We start from the raw sequence: 20,155 nt of genomic DNA on the forward strand, positions 1-20,155 counted from the left end.
GCCCCAGGCAGAGGCTGCTACAGAATTTTTACTGGCCCAGAGTCTTCAATAACATCCAGCAATACTGCAGGTCCTGGGACCCCTGCCAGAGGGTGGGGAAGGCCCGGGACAAAGGGAAAGCAGCCTTGAGATGCCTGCCCAATATAGAGGAGCCTTTTCAGAAGGTGGCCATGGACATAATGGGGCCCCTCAGCAAGGCAACCCTGGCAGAGAAGAAATACATTCTAGTGGTGGTAGATTTTGCGACCCTTTACCCAAAGGCAGTGGCTCTGTCCTCTATCGAGGCAGACACTGTGGTAGAGGCACTGCTGACCATTTTCATCTGCTGGGAGCTCCTTAGAGACCAAGGATCCAATTTCATATCAGTCCTGCTCTGGTGCTTTTGGGAGAAGTGTGGGGTCCAGCACACCTGGGCCTCAGCATATCACCCTCAGGCCAGTGGGCTGGTGGAGAGATTTAATGGGACCCTGAAGACAATGCTGCTGCTGTCTCTCCTGCTGTTCTGCCTCATGCCTTCCCTGTCTCTCATGATCCTCTGATTCCTTCATGGGCCAGCATCTGCAGGACTGAGACAAGTATTTAACCCACCTGCTGTTCGCATAAAGGGAAGAGCCCCAGGAATCCATGGGGTTCTCTCCTTTTCAGTTGCTGTATGGGAGGAGAGTCACCTGGATTTGGTAAGGGACGAATGGGAGGGGAAGGCCTCTCCTGATGGAGAATCAGCGATGGAGTATGTACTGACTTCCTAGGAAAAGCTCACTGGGCTCATGGGTCTGGCCAGGGAGAACCTAGCCAGGGCCCAAGGGAAGCAGAAATATGGTACGACCGCTCAGCCTATGTCACAAGGGACCAGGTGGTGTTTCTCATCCCAGTGAGGAAGAATAAGCTACAAGCTGCCTGGGACAGGCCCTTTAAGGTCATCACACAGCTGAATGAGGTGAAACGTGGTGGAACTATCCAACCTGAGCACTGAGGGTACCATGTCAACATGATGAGTTCATACTGTGACAGGGAGAGGCTGCTACTGGCTGAGTGTGGGCTGTGGGAGAAGCGGGATGATCCCCTGGTGGACCTCTTCCCTGAGACAGAAGCTGGCCTCTGGCTGGAATCAATTCTTCTCTAGGCCCAGCTAATCCCTGCCCGGCAGGCAGAGATCAGAGTTGTGCTGAGTTCCTACCAGCAGCTGTTTTCCAGCTGGCCTGGGCTCACTAACTTGGCTGTTTACTGGGTGGGGACAGGAGCCACCTGACCTGTCAGGTGTCCCCCTGGGAAAACAGCCCAAGCCCTGGGGAGAGAGGACAGAGACATGCTGGCTTTACAAGTGATTCAGCCGGCCACCAGCCGCTGAGCCTCATCTGTGGTGCTGGTCCACAAAAAAGACAGGTGGATCCTATTCTGTGTGGACTATCGGAAGCTCAATGGCATCACCATGTCTGGTGCCTGCCCCATGCCTGGGCCTGACGAGATCCTAGACAAGTTTTTGGGGGGAACTCGATACTTCACTACCAAGGATCTCACCAAAGGCTACCGGCAGGTGCTTGTGGATCCAGATGCCAGGTTAAAACTTGCTTTTGTCACCCCTTTGGGGCTATACAAATTTCTGGTCCTAACTTTCAGCCTCAAGGAGGCACCGGTCACCCACCAGCATCCAGGGAATCAGTTACTGAGGGGGATAGAGAATTTTATCCTAGCGTATATTGATGATATGTGTCTTTAGCCAGACTGTGGAGGAACATGTGTCCCAGGTGAGGAGGGGGAAGGGTTGACTCTGGGAGGCAAAACTGACTATAAATGCTGGGAAGTGCAAGGTGGGGATGGCAGAGGTGCTGTACTTGGGCCACAAGGCAGGAAGCGGCTACCTAAAGCCAGAACCAGCCAAGGTGGAGGTGATCAGGGATTGGCCTGCTCCCCAGACTAAGAAACAGGTCTAGGCCTTTATTGGGATGGTGGGGCACTACCAGAGGTTTCTGCCCCACTTTAGCTCCCTGTCAGCCCCCATCACTGAGCTATATGATAAGGGTAGGCCAGACAAGGTGATCTGGACCAGGTAGTGACAAAGGGCTCTCTGCGCACTGAAGGAGGATCCGGTCTAGAGCCCCGTGCTGGTAAACCCAGACTTTGACAAATGTTTTATGGTGTTCACCATGCCTCAGACGCAGGGTACTTCCGGCTGGAGGTACCGAGCTGCCCTCCTCAGGCCCGGCTCCTCTCCTGCCCTCTCCTTCCCCTTGCCAAATGTAGAAGACAGTCCTCTCCCGGTCTTCTTTTGCTGCATGGAAGGTGCCGGGGAAGGGGATCAGCACCGGTCTGTCAACGGTGTCAGTGGGGCACTCCACACCGACACTGCAGTGCTCGGGGCAGAATCGGACCTCAACTGCTCCAGTGCCGGAGTTGGAGCCAACTCCATTAGGAGCGCTTTGAGACGGATGTCTCGCTCCTTCTTAGTCCAAGGTTTGAAGGACTTGCAGATACAGCACTTGTCGCTTATACGCGACTTGCCCAGACACCTTAGACAAATGTTATGCGGATCGCTGATGGGTATCGGTTTTTTGCAGCAATCGCAGGGCTTAAAGCCTGGGGACCGGGGCATGCCCCGTCCCTAGGCTGAGTCTCATTGGAACTAAACAAGTAAAATGCACTAACACACTAAGAGATAACTATTTTACAAGAAAAGTTCATAACACTGAATGCAGCGAAAAAGCTAGCAGAAGTTTTAACACCGTCACTGGGGGCAAGAAGGAACTGAGGATGGGGGGAAACGGCAGCGCCCCTTATACCACGGCATGTGCACGCCACTCCAGAGAGCACCAGAGCCAGTCCCCTACAGCGGGTGAGGCAAACTTTTTGGCCCAAGGGCCACATCGGGGAATAGAAATTGTATGGTGGGCCATGAATGTTCACAAAATTGGAGCTGGGGTGCAGGAGCGGGTGAGGGCTCTGGTTGGGGGTGTGGGCTCTGAGGTGGGGCTGAGGAGTCTGGGGTGTAGCAGGGTGCTCTGGTCTGGGACTGAGGGGTTTGGAGAGCAGGAGGGGGATCAGGGCTGGGGGAGGGGGTTGGGAGAGGCTCAGGGGTGCAGGCTCTGAGCAGCACTTACCTCAAGCAGCTCCCGGAAGCAGCGGCATGTCCCTTCTCTGGCTCCTACGCGGAGGCATGGCAAGGCGGCTCTGCACGCTGCCCCATCCAGAGGCACCCCCCTGCAGCTACCATTGGAGCACCGGAGGGGGCCATTGGAGCACGTAGGAGCCAGAGTAGGGCGATGTCATGGCTTCTGGGAGCCACATGGTCTGGCCCCCAACACAGCACCCCAGCCAGAGCGGGGCCGAGCCACGTGGTGCGAGCCATTTTAAGCGAACCACATGGTCCAGTCCCCTCACCCAGCACCCCGGCCGGAGCTCAGAGGCTGGCTTAAAATGGCTCACGGGCCGGATGCAGCCCATGGGCCATAGTTTGCCCATCCCTACCCTACAGATACCACTGAAGGAAAAGCTTTTGGTATCGGTTCATGTGGCAAGCACACACACCTAATAAGGAATGGACCTGAGCAAGCACTCGAAGAAGAATGATGCCTCCTTTCTGAATCCCTCCAATGGGGGGGAAGTGGGGAGGGAGAGAAAGAGAGCGTGCAATTTCCAAAGGTGCACTCTGAGATGAAGTAGAGTCCATAGCTCCCTATACTGAGTGGCTGGGTTCTGAGGAAGGACGTAAAGCTGCTTCCATCAACAGATGTCAAAGCCTCACCTCTCCAGATTTCTTGGTCCAAGTCTTAAATCCCCTGGAGATCAGACAGTTCTCTCAAAAGGTGCCCCCTTCCAAACACTTTAAACAATGGGCTTGAGGGTCACTGACTGGCATAGACTTATTACAGGCAGACACTACTTAAACCCTCGGAACTTGGGCATGCCCCACTACTTGGTGTCGATGACACCATTACATCCAAATATGCAAAAAACAAACAAATATAAAAACAATCCTTCTAAACTAACACTAACTACTAATCTAATTATTTAAAGAGAAGCTCTCACCAAGAGAAAAGGAGAGTGATGAGGCACACAGGCTCTGTCTACCTATCACAGGTGGGGAGAAGGAACTGAGGGAGAGGTGGGGGCATCCCGACCTCTTCATACCATTGGCTATCAGCATGAGCATGTGGAGGGTGCATGTTCCATCCTGGAGATTTTTTTTCCATAGCTTCCGTGCACTGCATGAGCACATCCCTAAAGTGGAATGGACATGTACTATCACTTGAAGAACCTTAATTCTGTCATTTCATAACTTTTCTGCACTTCACTTTAGGATCGTAACATTCTTTTAATGTGTACGGAGGGAAATGTTGGGGGGGGAAGGGGCTGTTTTCTTTAATGAAGCATATACATACACTAAGGAGCCCAGCCTGGGACAGATTAGAGAGGGATGTAAGTCGGTGTCTAACATACACAGATTTTCAAAACACAGAAAAGATTCAAAAAACATATCAGTGTCAGACTCAGGTTTGTTTTTAATAATTGACAGACCAGATTCACAGGCTTGGATTTTATGTATTCATATATAAATGCAGTAGAACCTCAGAGTTACAAACATCAGAGTTACAAACTGACCAGTTAACGACACACGTCATTTGAAACTGGAAGTACACAATCAGGCAGCAGCAGAGACCCCCCCCCCCCCCAAAAAAAAGGCAAATACAATACAGTACTGTGTTAAACGTAAACTACTAAAAAAATAAAGGGAAGTTTAAAAAAAAAAGATTTGACAAGGTAAGGAAACTGTGCTTGTTTCATTTAAATTAAGATGGTTAAAAGCAGCATTTTTCTTCTGCATAGTAGAGTTTCAGAGCTGTATTAAGTCAATGTTCAGCTATAAACTTTCCAAAGAACCACCAAAGCATTTTGTTCAGTTATGAAGATTTCACAGTTACGAACAATGTCCACTCCCAAGATGTTCATAACTCTGAGGTTCTACCATATATACCTTTTCACTAAGTGCAAAGCCATTTTGAAGGATGGAGCTTACCTATTCTTTAGTATATGCAGAAAATCTTTAAATTGTCAATTTAATTTTTAAAACTCCCACTTTCATCTTGAATCTTTGACAAATACATAAAAATTTCACCTTCATTCTAGCTGTCAATACCCGTGCTTCCCGATATAGTTTGTTTCTGTTTTTGTTTTTTAAGTGGTACTCATAAAATTAAAAGTAAAGATATTAACAGCACTGCAAAATATCTCCAACCCTCTTCCCCCGGCCAAAAAAAAAAAGTCTGAATGAGTTACTGAGAGTTCAGAAAGGAACCATTAGTAATATAAATGACCAAAATGAGATGAGAGAGAGCACGCACCTGCAAACAAATGTATGAACAAACAAACCATCATGGATGGGCAGAAACTTCATCAGAAAAACAACGAGGAGTCTTTGTGGCACCTTAGAGACTAACAAATTTATTTGGGCAGCTACCACTCTGAAACCTATCAGAAAAACAGTTTCCCTTCATTTCAGACTGGCTTGTAGATCACAATCTACAGCTCAAAGAAAAAGGAAAGTTACTTCATGTTGCCTTATCACTTCTTTTAACCTCCTGTGTGGGAATGCACAAAAAGGGAATGCCAAATATTTTAACCTTTGTACATTACATCAGAGAAAGAGCTTATTCTTATTCATTGCAGCTTGATCTCAGATATAAGTGTCACGTACCTTTTTTGACAAGTGGCTGGGCAAAACACTGGGTCTAAGCAAGAGTGACAGAAGTGTCCTGGGGCAGTTAACTTTTTATCACAATAGGGACATGGCAAAGAATAAACTATACTGAATAAGAACAGAAACAAAACAAAGGTTTCCAAGATATGCCCAGATGAACCCAGCAGGCAAGCCACGCCCCATATTGCAGAGAAAGGCAAAAAAAACCCAACCACCTCTCAATGTCTCTGCCAACCTGACCTGGAGAAAAATTCCTGCCAGATTTGGGGATGGGAAATCAGTAAGACTCAGAGTGTAAGCAAGATACAGAGAATCCTCTTATTGATGCCTGGTTGGTGTATCTCCTCAGAGCACTGATCCACCCCGCTGGGTGTCCTGACTCCCTCCCTGGCCAATCTCTAATGCTTCAGAGGTAAAATACATCAATTCTACATGGGGGACAGGGATGGAAACTCTCCCTGGCCCCTGCAGATGGCTGACTGAAGCCCTGAAGCATGTAATTTGATTACAGCCATCTAATAATAAAAAAAAGTGTGCTTAATTTCTTGTTACGTATTTTTGTCCAAATTCCTTTATTACACTGGAGGTATGGACATAACACCCAAGATGCAGCTCTGCTTAGCCATTTTTTTTTTTAAATCTCAATTACAGCACCATCTTATAGTCATATTGCAGATTGAGGAGTGCAACCCTTTACCGCTGAATACAGAAATGGAGATGAATGCTCTCTGAACATTAACAGCAATGATCTAATCCTACATAGTCTTCTAAAATGCACCAATGAAGTGAGGTGTTCTGGGATGTTGGCCTACTGTCAACCAGCAACTGAGCTCAGATCAAAGCAACCGAATCTGTTCCTGTGACTGAATGCACTTCATTTTGGACTGCAGGACTAACTGAAGTTCAAGAGCAAAAAGCTGGTGCTTAATCTTGTGTATCTTTGTGCATTACAGTAGTTATGTAGATTTTCATAAATATCCCTCTAACATGTCAAGTAGCAGTAGCAATGTGGTGATTTTCAAATGACCAAATATCACTATAGATACCGAAATCTGGAGTATGCCTGCACATGTAAGTGCCCATATCCGCCCACTGTAATTGACAGGATACAGACACCTCAAAAGGAGACCTAATGTTGACACCATTCTATCTGCTCTTTGCCTTCATTGTACGCAAAATGGGGTGGCAGTATAAGAGAGAAAACTTAAAAGCTAGCTCTTAAAGTACACTTAGCCACTTCCCCAAGTCTAGTTACAGCCGCACATGCAAGAGTTTGTGCGCACACACCAGGAGTCTATAAAACACCATGGCAGGGGTTCTCTTTTGTTGCCTTCTTTCACGTATTCCTCCCCAATCTACAAAAGCGTGAGTGTGTTCCACACAGAGCGCTAAACATATTGGACGGATACAACAGCGTCTGGCCCTGTTCAGGAGCGAGCAGGCTGTGGCCCATGTGTGCGCCTCCAAGCCAGCCGGAGCCTGGCACTGCTGTCACCCCGCCTCTCTTCAGCTCCAGGCTCAGCATAACAGGACAGGTTTCAGAGTAACCGCCGTGTTAGTCTGTATTCGCAAAAAGAAAAGGAGTACTTGTGGCACCTTAGAGACTAACCAATTTATTTGAGCATGAGCTTTCGTGAGCTACTTAGTCTCTAAGGTGCCACTAGTACTCCTTTTCTTTTTGCATGACAGGGGACAATTCACCCCCCGGGCTCTACGGGCACAGCAGGGGAGCATCCGAGCAACCCCCATACCTCGGGCTCTTCCCAACACCTACAAACTGAGCAGCATGGGTAAGTCTCGCCTTCCACCAGCTGCCGCGCTCCTCGCTAGCCGGGTACTGAGCCCACCCCACGCCAGGCGTGCGCCCGTCGCCCGGCTGGATGCACCAGGACTCGCAAACCAGACACAACCTCTTCCCCAAATCCACGCGAGCCGCCCCTGCAGCGCGAGCTGCTCTGAGGATTAACAAGGCAGGCTGCGAAGGGAGAGCGCGCAGCGGGTTGCAGAACCGACCCTGGGTAACAGCCTGACAGGGCTGCTCGGCTCCCGGCTCCGGGGATGCAACGTAGGGCAGCGAAAGCAACGCCTCGCCTCTGTGCGGCCCCCGCCCGCACACCCTGGGACATGTCAAACCTCGAGCAGGCCTCTCAGATTTCCTGCCTCGCAGGAAGGCAACAGCCGCTGCACTCATCAGCGCGGCTGCTCGAGCACCTCGGCAGGAAAAGTGCAGCCTGCGCGCCTCGGGCCCCCCCGGGTCTGCTCTCCCTCGCACGCCAGCCTCTCGAGGCTGCATTTCACCCCCTTGCCGGCCGGCAGCCCAACAGCGGCTCCCGCAGCAAACACAAGCCCGCGGATCAGCTGGAGAAATCGCAAACGTGTCAACCCAGCTTTGCAATCACCGCCCGCCCCAAGGGGATGGGTCCCCATCCCTTCCCCGCTCCTCGCCGCCCCGGCCCCGGCGCTGCACAGCCACGCGTCCACCCTTCACTCCGCCTAGCCCGGGAAAACACTTCGCGAGCCTGGGGGGGGGGGGCGAGGAAAGGCAGCAGGCGCCCCGGGGAAGGCGGGGAGCCTCCAGCCCGGCGGGAGACAGCAGCCTCCGGATCTCTACCCCGCCCTGGTCACCCATCCGCCCGCCCGCCCAGTCCTGGGGGCGTCCTGCGGAAAGGAGACGCACCCAGGAGCTCCCCGCGCCGCAGCCCGAGCTCACACTCACCCATGGATGTGGAGCCGGGCTCTGCCCGGCAGCGGGGACAGGCTGAAACTTTGAGACAGCTGGACAAGCCGCGGGGACGGGAGCGCGTTTAAAGCCACGGGTCGGGGGTGGGAGCCGAGCGGAGCGGAGCGGAGGATGCTGACTGAGGCAGCCGGGCTGCGTGGTGCTGCTTCTCGCTAGCGGCTCCTCTGCTCTCGTCGGCATCCAAACCGCAGAAATAGGACGAGACCGGGGGGGGTGAGGGGGGGAGAGAGACGCAGTTTCCGCAAAGGACCTGAGCCCCCGCTGCTGCCTGCACCGGGGGCAGCCGGGCTCGGCGAGCGGGGGGGCGGCTGCTTATGGGCGGCGGCGACTCCCCCTCTTGGGTTCCGCGTGTGCAGCGGGGCAAGTGTGAATCCAGACCTGGGTCCCCCCCTCCCCGCCCCAGGCGCCGCCACGCTGGGCGCTGCCGCCGCAATCAGCGGCTCCGCTCGGCGGGAAGTGTCGCGAGAACGCGCCACAGCCCGGCTGCGCCGCCTCGGCCCCGCGCCGCCCGCAGCAGCAGCAGCAGCAGGAGCGGCGGCGGCGAAAGGAAGGAGAGAAGGGGGCTAGTGACCCTCCTGAGGCAGAGGCGAGAGGCGCAGGCGTGGGGAAAACTCAGCTCCCGGGGTCCGCCCAGGGAAGGCTGGGGATGCTGCTCCTCCCCCTAGGGACAGTTAAAGAGGGAGGCAGCTTTCAGGCCGGGGGCGGGGGGAGACAGTGGCAGATCTAGGCTGTTGCTTAAAAAAACAACACAGGGATGACCATACCCTGGCCTCATAGCCACTGACTGAGGTTTGGGGGTTGGTTTTAACGTCAGGCAGCGAAAACAGTCGGGGTAGGCTATAAACAACACGCACAACCCCTTGGAGAGCGGAGGTTCCACGCCCCTGAACGGTTTCTGACACCTAAACTTCAAATACCTCCCAAATTCAAAGGTCTATATTGAACTGAAACCTCCACAAGTGCGCTAGCATAGATGCCTGCAGCTGTACTTTTCACTCCATGCATCTCAAGTGGGTTTTTTACCCAAAAAAGCTTATGCGCAAATAAATCTGTTAGTCTTTAAGGTGCCCCTCAACTCCTTGTTTTTAATCTAGAGTTGTTGCTCTAGATGAGTACTTTCCAAGGCTCTTAGGAGACTTTCTATTAGTTTGTAGCCCTGTATGGTTCAGGGGGTGTTGAAACATAGAGGGTCTGTAAAGCACTCTATTCTTGGTGACCGGATAGGAACAGCTCTTTAATACAGATTCTAATGAGAATGTATAGACCACCTCAGTAAAGCTATTCCACCTGGAGTGAAGTGGCATGACAAAAAGACCTGAGCTCTGTAGCGCTCAAAAGCTTGTCTCTCTCACCAATAGAAGTTAGTCCAATAAAAGATACCTCACGCATCTTCAAAAAAAAAAGAGGAGTACTTATGGCACCTTAGAGACTAACCAATTTATTTGAGCATAAGCTTTCGTGAGCTACAGCAAGTGAGCTGTAGCTCACGAAAGCTCATGCTCAAATAAATTGGTTAGTCTCTAAGGTGCCACAAGTACTCCTTTTCTTTTTGCGAATACAGACTAACAGGGCTGTTACTCTGACACCTCACTCATCTTGTTGCTATGGAAAAAAGAGATACAGACATTAGTAAGAAGACAAGGCATCAAAGCTGCTGTAACTGACACAGTAGAGGAGGTTAGTAATAAGACACAGATTTAAAAAAATACTTTCATGTAGAGTGATTGATTTTCCTACTTTCAACTAAAGTATAAGGATTTGAAGTCTGCATTTGAAGACAATGAACACTTGTGAGGTTGACACAATGAAACAGTATCAAAATGATTCATTAGCTATTTCAGGAACAGTAACATGTTTGGACAGAAAGAGGCCAAGTGGCCTGTCTCAGCTTCCCTACCTATTTGGTAACTGGTGTTTTTCCAAGGTTAGAGTGTATGTAGAAGTTCAAGGGTCTTTGGAAGAGCTATACATATCAACTGAAGCAGACCCGCATTAAGATGGGGAAAAAAATTAAGAACTACAGAATCAATTTTAAATGGTAAGGTGTAGGAAATGTAATCTAAAGAGATATTTGCACTACTGAGCAGCTTTAACTGCCCAAGGCTGCTGTAGACTATTTCTTTAACTCTCCCTAGCATTAATTTAGCAGTGACTATGGAAAAATGCTAGCAGCCAAAACGATATAGATTTAACATGTGGAGCATATTCTTTCCTGTTTGAAAAATAGCTCTCAGGTATCAGAAAAGCAGAAATTATAAAAACACCTCAGTGGAGGCAGAATTGTCTAAAAGTAGAAAAAAATGCTTTGATGCAATTTATTTGGCCATCAGAATCTATATTTTTGAAATCAAGACTTGAGTGAAGTGTTTTAATGTAGAAAATTAGATGATCTCAGAACATAAACTCCACAGGGCAAGTGGCATGATTTCAGTTTTCGATGTCACGCACACATTGTGCTTTATAAATACCTAGGTTTAATTTTTTAGTAATACAGTATGTCTATTAGAACTAACTTTTGTTCAACTATAAAGCTATGTCTGTAGGAGACTGATTCCATAAACAAGGAGTTTAAACTGAACCAGCTTAGACTTAACTGTATTCCTCTTATTGTTTAAAGTACTGGAATTTTACGTTTTGAAAAAAATATATTACATGTCCAAAAAAGAAAAAAGTGTGCACAGAATGGCTTATAATGTTAAATGATTTCTGTTTTTATTAGACGTATCTGTAAGGAAAATAGTAAAACAAATCCAACACACAATAGGGACAGAATAGAAATGTAAGAGGAGCAAGGTAGGAAGAGTATCTCGTTGAGTCAGCTTTCACTGAAAAGAAGAATCAAGCCAACTTGTCCATTAACGTAGTTCCATCAAAAGCAGAGTAGAGATGTAAACTGAAAGGTATTTTGTTTCACTTTTCACTCCAGGCAATGGCATTGAAACATTTCTTGTAGTCATTCTTCCAGTCAGGGAGTGGAGGATTCTCTAACACATCACAGCCTGGCTCTTCACATACAAATGCAACCATACAAAGTCTGCACAAGGTCCAATTTACATCTGTCTCATGTACTAAATTCATCACATTTCCACAATATGAACTGAGGTTTAAGGTCTTTTTAAAATAACCAAACACCCCTTTTATAATGGCTTTCCTATATTTTTTAAATCTGTGGGATAACCAGAAAGTGTGGAAATACAACTGCTGAAATTGTAGTGCTGGAAAGGTCTATTCTGACACAACCCATCTGCCTCCATTTAAGAAGAGTCCAAGATCATAAGTAAATAACGTGCCAACCTATATTTAGAATTGATGGAACTAGTTTTGATAAAAGAATGAGGATGATTCCATTGTAGAATGTTAATTGCTCCAGTTGTGGTTCTAAGGAGCTTAAGGTGTACTGGAGAAATTGGTATACCTGATTAGGCTATGTCTACACTACTGCGGTAAGTCGACCTACGCTACGCAATTCCAGCTACATTATTCACATAGCTGGAGTTGACATACCTTAGGTCAAGTTACCGCAGGATCTACACCGCGGTGGGGTCAACAGGAGAAACTCTCCCATCCACTTTCCTTACTCTTTTTGTCGGGGGTAGAGTACAGAGGTTGACTGAAGAGCGATCTGCTGTCGACTTGGCAGGTCTTCACTAGACCCGCTAAATCTACCGCTGGTGGATCAATATCAGAGCATTGATCCCGGCTGTAGTGTAAACATAACCTTAGAAAGAGGAGCATTTCTTCAGCAGTTTCTACAGGGATGGATCAGTGCTGGCAGGGAGACAGATGCCACAGTGTCTTCCAGTTTTCACAAACTGGCTTACTCCTATGAACAATTCCCAACTAGGCTCTCAGAATCAGAAAACTTCTTCCCTTCTGCTAAAGCACACTAGCAACTTCTGTCCAGCTTGAAGGAAACCACTCTAAAATAATTACTGTATTTGAATTAGCCAGTTTCCCGAGGATTAAAGCATGGAGATAATATACTCCCATCCTGGAGAGCGAAAAAAAGCTTTTTCTATAGTGTAGGCACTTTGTGGCTGGAAGCATCATTAGTTGTATGTTCATGCAGTGCCAACTACAAAAGGGACCTGATATGGTTAAGGCCTCAAGATGGTATCATAATATCCCAAAATAGCTTTCTAAGCCCTTTACTTTGCCAAAAGAATGACATACACTTAATACATTATTGAATAATATATTAGAGATAAGGATATCTTTAGAAAAGAAGGCATTTGGAAAAGAAAATTAATCTTCACAACTACACTGTTTGCTTAGAAAAATGTAAGGATTTGTTAAAATGCACATTACCCTGATGTATGGGATGTGATTATATATTTTAGATAAAAATGATTTTTTTGACTGATGTATTTCTCAGGAAACAAAAGCTCAACCATATGTAGGATGCAATTTTCAAAAGCACATAGTTGTTCTTGTTGATTTTTAGGGAGACTTGTGCTCTTCAAAAAACAACAAGGAGTCGGTGGCACCTTAAAGACTAACAGATTTATTTGGGCATAAGCTTTTGTGGGTAAAAAACACTTCTTCAGATACATGGAATGAAAAGTATTGATGCAGGCATATATATACACTGACACATGAAGAGACGGGAGTTACCTCACAAGAGGAGAACCAGCGTTGACCACTGTTTGGAGGACTGTGATTCATAAATATTAATTTGGATCCTTGCAATTTTAGGGAAAGAATGAACTTTCTCGGCAATTGGTTAGAAAAAGGCAAACATTTAATTTTTGACTTTTGAGTTTCAAGAGGGAGAGTAGCCATGCCTCTTAAGGGTCTTTCAGGGCCTAAACTCTGAGTAGTGTTACTTTTTTACATTTTAGTGTCATGTAAAAGGATGGCATCACAAAAAGATACACACACTTATCAGACTACTGGAGTGCAGAGCACACACTTTTCTCAAGGTGATCTCTTAAATTTTAGAAATTGGAACAATACAAATGTGAATTTAGATGTGATCAGAAATATTAGATTTGACTCTGTTAAGCCGAAAGATGCTATAGAGGACAAAAGTAATATAGAAAGTTAGTGACTTTCTGACTGCAATTGAAAATATTCTATCCTTCAGCCCTATCCCTAGATTCTAAGGTCACTTATTACAGTACTTTCCATTTTGTTAAAAATCGAGGTTTTAAAAACTGTAAAGTGATGTTTGTAAACTAGCATAGATGGGCTTGAGTTTGTTACAGCAGTTTTAAATATTCAACAGAAATGTACTCACACAGCAAACGCATGCCTCCCCATAAGTGGTGTACAAATAACCAGGATTTGCAACAAAAAGGATATAGAACTACATCTTTTGAATGGAATAAGTGATATATTCAGAACCTATCCTAGAGTTTTCTACTGTATCCATCATAATACCCAAACATTATTGTTCTAAGAATTCAATAACATTTGTGGGCACTATAAAGACAAGAAATATGAAATAGAAGCAATGCTACTACACCCCATATTAGCCAGAAAGGAAACGTACCCAAAATTATAACTATATTAAAACTTTACATTCACAAAAGAGCAATGGATGAAGCCTTGAAGAAAAAAGCAATCTAGTACACAAATATTTTTATGGACTACATTTTTACAGAAAGAATCTAGCAGAATTTTTTCTAAGGAAAACTGCACACTACTTCAATAACTACACATAATTATCAATTCCTGATCCTAAAACAACTCATTAAAACAATTTGCAACTCTAAAAAATTAAATTTGTTAAAACATCTATTTAGAGTTTGTAAGAACAATCTCTGTATTAACATAGGTTTCAGAGTAACAGCCGTGTTAGTCTGTATTCGCAAAAAGAAAAGGAGTACTTGTGGCACCTCAGAGACTAACCAATTTATTTGAGCATGAGCTTTCGTGAGCTACAGCTCACTTCATCGGATGCATACTGTGGAAAGTTTAGAAGATCTTATTATATACACACAAAGCATGAAAAAATACCTCCTCCCACCCCACTCTTAAACAGTCCTTGGAACAACAAAAGCTTCTTAAAGAGTGGGGTGGGAGGAGATATTTTTTCATGCTTTGTGTGTATATAATAAGATCTTCTAAACTTTCCACAGTATGCATCCGATGAAGTGAGCTGTAGCTCACGAAAGCTCATGCTCAAATAAATTGGTTAGTCTCTAAGGTGCCACAAGTACTCCTTTTCTTTTTGCATTAACATAGTATCTGTACAGAGTCAAACATAAGCATACTTGAATGACAATATATATGTTAATGATCAGGAAACTATTAAACACAATTATAGTGAATCAAGAGACTAAGTCATACTTTAGAAAGTTTTACTCGCAACAGTGAAGATTAAAAAAAATACTATGCCCCACCACACCAGCAGAAATAATCATGTTAAACTTAAAAAAAGCATTTTAAAAGGTTTAATGGAGAGGAACTGCAGTATAGATTGGGTCTACTTTAAATTTATTTCTTAACAATGGATAGCTAGCCACATCTTTGCTGGATGGAAAATTGTTGATAATGGCTAAACAAAGGAAAGAAGCTTTTGTTGTTCCAAGGACTGTTTACTTAATCAGCAACTCACTGGGAGGGCCCTTCACCAACCCCATTAACTAGAATAAAAACAGTCACAAGAAAAAGAAACCAGTCACAAAATAAGATTAGCAACTAAATTATTTACAGAATATTACACCAACATTTCAAGACTATGAGATTTAAATGACTCAGACAAGATTCAGAGCAACAACTACTATAGTGTAGGGGGCAGGGGAGAAGTATATGAAGAAAGCAGGGAGGCACAAGTCTGTGCTAAATCACATGTCTAAGTATTTATTCAAGAAACAGGCTAAGGGCTTTGTTATAAGAGTGGTTATGTCAACTCCTTATCACTGAAATTCTCTCTTAGCCAAGACTGAGATAGGACTGTGGTTAACATTTAACTGATTCCTAGAAGTCTAATAAAGAGTTATAGGGTTATAGGTAAGCACTCATAGTTCTTGCAGTTGCTATTTTAAAATTATATTTATGGTACTTTTCTTTGCAGGGATGCTGAAGCACCAAGTATCTTCCTAACCTGCTCCAGTGGAATAAAGTCATGTCATAGGCAAGAGATCTGTGCATATATCTAGGCACTAAGTTTTTGCACATTTTTGCTGCACTAGGAGGTGTAAAAAGTTTAAGATTTCCCCTTTAACCAAGAAATACAGACAACTTGGCAAGGGTGGCACTAACAGCAGTTTAAACAGAGGCAAAATGTGTGTCCTGTTTCTAAAGACCTTGGAAAAGCAGATTCTTCCAGCAGGTAAAGCAAAGTTTAGTAAGGATTGTATGCTCTGTTCTTCCTCTGAGGTCAATACTAAAAAGCCAAGTGTATTTTCCAAGTCCTCCTTATCACTTACCACCAGTATCTTAATCACTTAACTGAAGCCTCTCTCACTCTGTCCATCATATCTGAGTCAAGATGGAGATGCATTTTTCCATGGACTGAAAAGCCAGTTTTGAAAAGCCTTCCTTTTCTATCGAGTTTCACAAAGACTTTCAACCTTTTGATTATCTGTGCAACTCTACGCTCAGACACAGGAAGCTGAATGTCTGTTTCATCCAGATGCAGTGGAAAAGAGGATGGCACCTAGGTATAGTCAGTTAGTGTCCAGACTGGGCCTTCAGGTGAATCCCCAAAGAAATCAGTCATCTGCATTGAGGTAGTCTTCTTGTCTCAAAACCTGGATATAACCAAGTCCTTTACATAAGGTAAATTGTTAAATTTTGAAAAAGTTGTTAAAATTAAGCAAACAGAAGAGGGTAAGGCAGAGCTCTACTAGTGTGTTAGCTCTCTAGTTTTCCAGTAACTCTCACAATTTTCTTAACTTTGGGAGTCTGACCATCAAAGTAAAAAAATTCCAAAAGATTAAATTAGGGTTCTAGCCATGCAATGTCAAATGTATATGCCAAAGCAATTACATACTTAAAAATGGAACTTTGATCGTATTAACCATTGCATTTTTGGATAGTGGTGAAGAATAATTTAAACATTTCAATTTATAAATACAACTATTGGAAATATGACAAGCATCATTCTAGTACAGTCATTTTGAGATGACTGAAAGCAATTTAACAAAGATCTACACAAATTTAAATAAGAAAAACTAAAAAGAATGGCTGTCAGACATAATTACATATTCAACATCTAGCACTTCACAATAGTAGTGTCAATTGGCTTTGCCAATAAAAGGACATACCTATGCCTCCTCTTAGTTAAGCTACAATATGGAGGCTGAGAATTACTTGCATAGGGAAACAAAGTGGCTACTGTAATCCACAAATGTCTCCTACCCACATTTCCATCAAACTGATTTTGAAAATGACATTTTGTTTTTGTACAGCAAGAGGTTATTTTCCTTAATGCAGTACATTACAGAAAGGCACAGAATAATTTTATGATCTCATTTTTCTTATAACTCTCACTGACTTCCTCTTTCCTCTATTTCTGGGCTGCCTTTTGGTATTTCAGTCTATTATTCTCAGCAGATACATCACTGTATAGTATTCATCTGACACAGAAATCAGTTAAGTGTGCAGTGCTAAGTGAGCCAATTGTGTGTGTGTACATCTGTGTATATCACACAATATGTAATGAAGTCTTTGCACAATGTGAAGGGAGTCATCTCTGCAACATTCCCCCAATTAGCAGGACAGCAGATGCTCTTCAATGTAGATATCACACTGGATAACAACATGTAGTAGTAAGTCAGGCTGTTTTAAAAAGACCTAGAATTCAAGTAAATTCCTGTAAGCTAAAATATCTATACACCCAATTTATTCAATGAATGCAGTCGAGGAATCTTGAATTAGCATTGCTAAATTATTAGTAAACAATCATTTGTGCAAGTGGTGAGCTCTTAAGAAAAGCATGTCAAAGCAAATCAAAGTACAATGACTGAATGAGTCATGTTTGACATCCCCTGTCTAGAAAAGTTTATAAAGTTACAATGGCTACAGTCTAAAATTTGTGCCATTTGCAATGTGTTACCATCAATGGTCATCAGTCTCTTAAAATCGTGCATGGAACAAGGTATGACTGAAGTACAAAAGAAATTAAACCTACCCAGTGTCATAGCTAGAATCAGCAAAACATACTAGTCAGTTGGGGAAGTCATTCATATTTCTAATGTTGGAATTTTTGCATAAAATGTATTAACTTTACTGTCTGACTACACCAATATTGTATACTCCCACATCATGGTATCAGTTTGCCTTATCAGATATGGTGGAGTTGTCTCATGTAACCATTTTTTCCTACTTGGCTCAAAATGTAATTCTTCTGAAGGACTTTTGTGAAAAAAATGAAAATGTTTCAGAAATAGTACAACACTGTATTGCCCCATAAAGCAATGCAGCTTCAACAGTTTACATTCTATTGTGTGTAAGTTTGTTTAAACGTATTTTTCCACATTCAGAAGCAGCATGCCTGTTGGACAGTTTGAGCACAAATTGGGCCTAGATATGGACAGAGTCACTTTATCCAATCTCATATTTAAAATATTTACTGTACCTGTAAATTGTTAGCTGTATTGGTTTGAAAAAGAAAACCTTTCTAACTTAACTTTGCTGTTTGGCTTATGCACACCATAAGTTCCTGAAAAAACTAGTTTAATTTTTGAACAACGGAGCAGTGTATGTACATTACCTAAATCCTGTACTTAGCTTTTGGAAACATTCACAGAAGACGACAAGTCTATCTGTTGTTGAATCACAGTTATACTAAGGAGTACTGCACATTATCCTACATGAGGACTAAACTGTGTACCGAAGTGTATGTCAAAGTTTTTAGGCAAATTTCAGTGTAACAACATTTTACAGTCCCTTGAACTATGGCTTAGGAGTTTCAATAAGTCAAATACTCCTATTATTAAAGGTACTCTAGAAAAATCATGCAGTATATATAGTTTATATCTTGATCTTCCCAAAAGTTGAGTGTTTTCCTTTGTATTTTCACATGCCTATTGAATGCACCAGCTTGCTGAATACATTCCATAAATGAGATTCTAACGTAATTTTATGGGTACTATCACGTTGGAGATTACTAAAATGCACAAGACTGGATGACAATAACTTTCTTCTTAAAATTAATTAGAAAGTTTTTCCTGGAAAAATTACTTGTTTTTACCTTTAGTGTACTTGTAATAAGAAGTCTGAAACAAATCTTTAAAACAAACAACCCTATCATATCTACATTAAGGCTCAAACTATAAATGGGAAATGAACACAATATTGCTTCAGGCCTCAGCATATTTTGTATATCGGCCTGCTTGATTTTTGCATAAAGCATAACAATATTGAGGAGTGGTAAACTATGGAGAATAATTGGGATTTTAATAAAAAAAATTACAAGCTTTTTGCCTTAAACAGTTTCAGTTATAAACAGCTTTGTTAGAGAATATGCTCCTCTTATCTAATTTTTTACATATCTTTAAGCCCACTTTTAGAATCAAGTAAGCCACTCAGTCATTTGTAGCAGAAGATAAGACAATGTGTTGCTAATCAAGAAATGATATATATGGAAAGTGATGAGCCAGATATTTCTGCATACAGGTCAACCAGTCCTTTAACTAACCCACGCATCTCAATGCAGTTATAAGCTACTGCTATGTAATAAATGACATACCTACGCATTACTACACATTTTTAGCAAATGTTGGAAATTGTTACAACTTTTCTAACAATTTATTTACAAATTTATATATACATATATAAGTCAAAAACCCAACTAAATATAAAGCAAAAATAAATACAAAAGATTGTTCTAGGGAAATTACTCAAAAGAGCTGTAAACTCTATTGCACAACCTAAGAAGTCATTGTTTGGAGAGTCCTGAGCTAATATGCTGTCACTAAACAATTCAGGCACTTTCCCCACCCCCCCCTTTTTTTTTATCATGTAAGCAATAAACTTTTCAACATATAAACCTCTGGGTATAACAACTCAAGTTCTATTCATAAAATCATGCTTAGAGAAAAAGTATTCAATAAATAAGACTCCCTTCAATTTTTCTTTGAGACTTGTTTGCAAAAAGAACCAAAAGGTACCACACTAAACTTTTCAATTGAATACTGTAATTTAAAAGCAATTATTAAAAGTGTAAAAAAGTTCTGCAGCATGCCACTACTGAAAAATAGTTATTTTATCGAGAGAGTTAGTGTTAGTTCATTTCTCCCATTTTAATTCCTGATAAAGTTGTCAAAAAACAAACCGATGCTCCCTTGCCGTGTTATTGTATGTCTCCACTTAGCACAGTTCAGGTTTCTGTGGCAATGCCTGACTGTTCCTATTAAGAGGAAAAAATTGTTACTTCTAGGTCACAACAGTGGAAAAAACCTCTATTGGCTCATATTTTTATTATTTTAATTTTCACTATACGGTATGTAATAATGCACAAGACTTCTTACTAAAGCGGCCATGCTGCTATAAATAATAAGTAATCAGCTTTGCAAAATTTTACTTGCCAAGGACAAAATGTTTTAAACAGGTAATACTGTAGGGTTTTTTAGTCATTTAGCATCATAGCAAAGAGTAGGTGAGTATGAATTGTGCCCAGACTGGTACATTTTCATGTCAATTTTGCAAGGCTAAAGGAAATCATGCAATGTATGCCAACTTTTTCAAAGTCAGCAGCAGCTCACCCTCTCTGAAAAGCAGGGAACTTATTTATTTACCTTTAAGTGCTCATCCAAGTTGGAAAATTCTGG

The 20,155-nt window shown here is 43.3% G+C and overlaps 2 protein-coding genes across 12 annotated transcripts in view; both read right to left on the reverse strand.

The window, feature by feature from the left end:
* Window positions 1-8,915, reverse strand: part of SH3KBP1 (SH3 domain containing kinase binding protein 1) — a 344,411-nt gene extending 335,496 nt beyond the window's left edge. For 3 of the 6 annotated variants that reach the window (XM_048862679.2, XM_048862670.2, XM_048862664.2), the window contains exon 1: window positions 8,409-8,512. In XM_048862679.2, the coding sequence (XP_048718636.2) occupies window positions 8,409-8,412 (4 nt within the window). In that variant the 5' untranslated portion in view covers window positions 8,413-8,512. Of the gene's footprint in view, window positions 1-8,408 lie in introns of all 6 variants that reach the window. The other 3 variants (XM_075131826.1, XM_075131818.1, XM_075131808.1) reach the window with 2 other exon arrangements.
* Window positions 1-20,155, reverse strand: part of BCLAF3 (BCLAF1 and THRAP3 family member 3) — a 121,115-nt gene that overhangs the window by 45,714 nt on the left and 55,246 nt on the right. For 4 of the 6 annotated variants that reach the window (XM_048862610.2, XM_048862531.2, XM_048862540.2 and 1 more), the window contains one exon: window positions 14,721-19,734. The exons of 1 other annotated variant lie outside the window; for it this stretch is intronic. In XM_048862610.2, coding sequence (XP_048718567.1) covers window positions 19,705-19,734 — 30 coding nt within the window. In that variant the 3' untranslated portion in view covers window positions 14,721-19,704. One more of the 6 variants, XM_048862560.2, reaches the window with a different exon arrangement.

This window comes from Caretta caretta, chromosome 1 (genome assembly GCF_965140235.1).
Source record: "Caretta caretta isolate rCarCar2 chromosome 1, rCarCar1.hap1, whole genome shotgun sequence".
Classification (NCBI taxonomy): Eukaryota; Metazoa; Chordata; order Testudines; family Cheloniidae; genus Caretta; species Caretta caretta.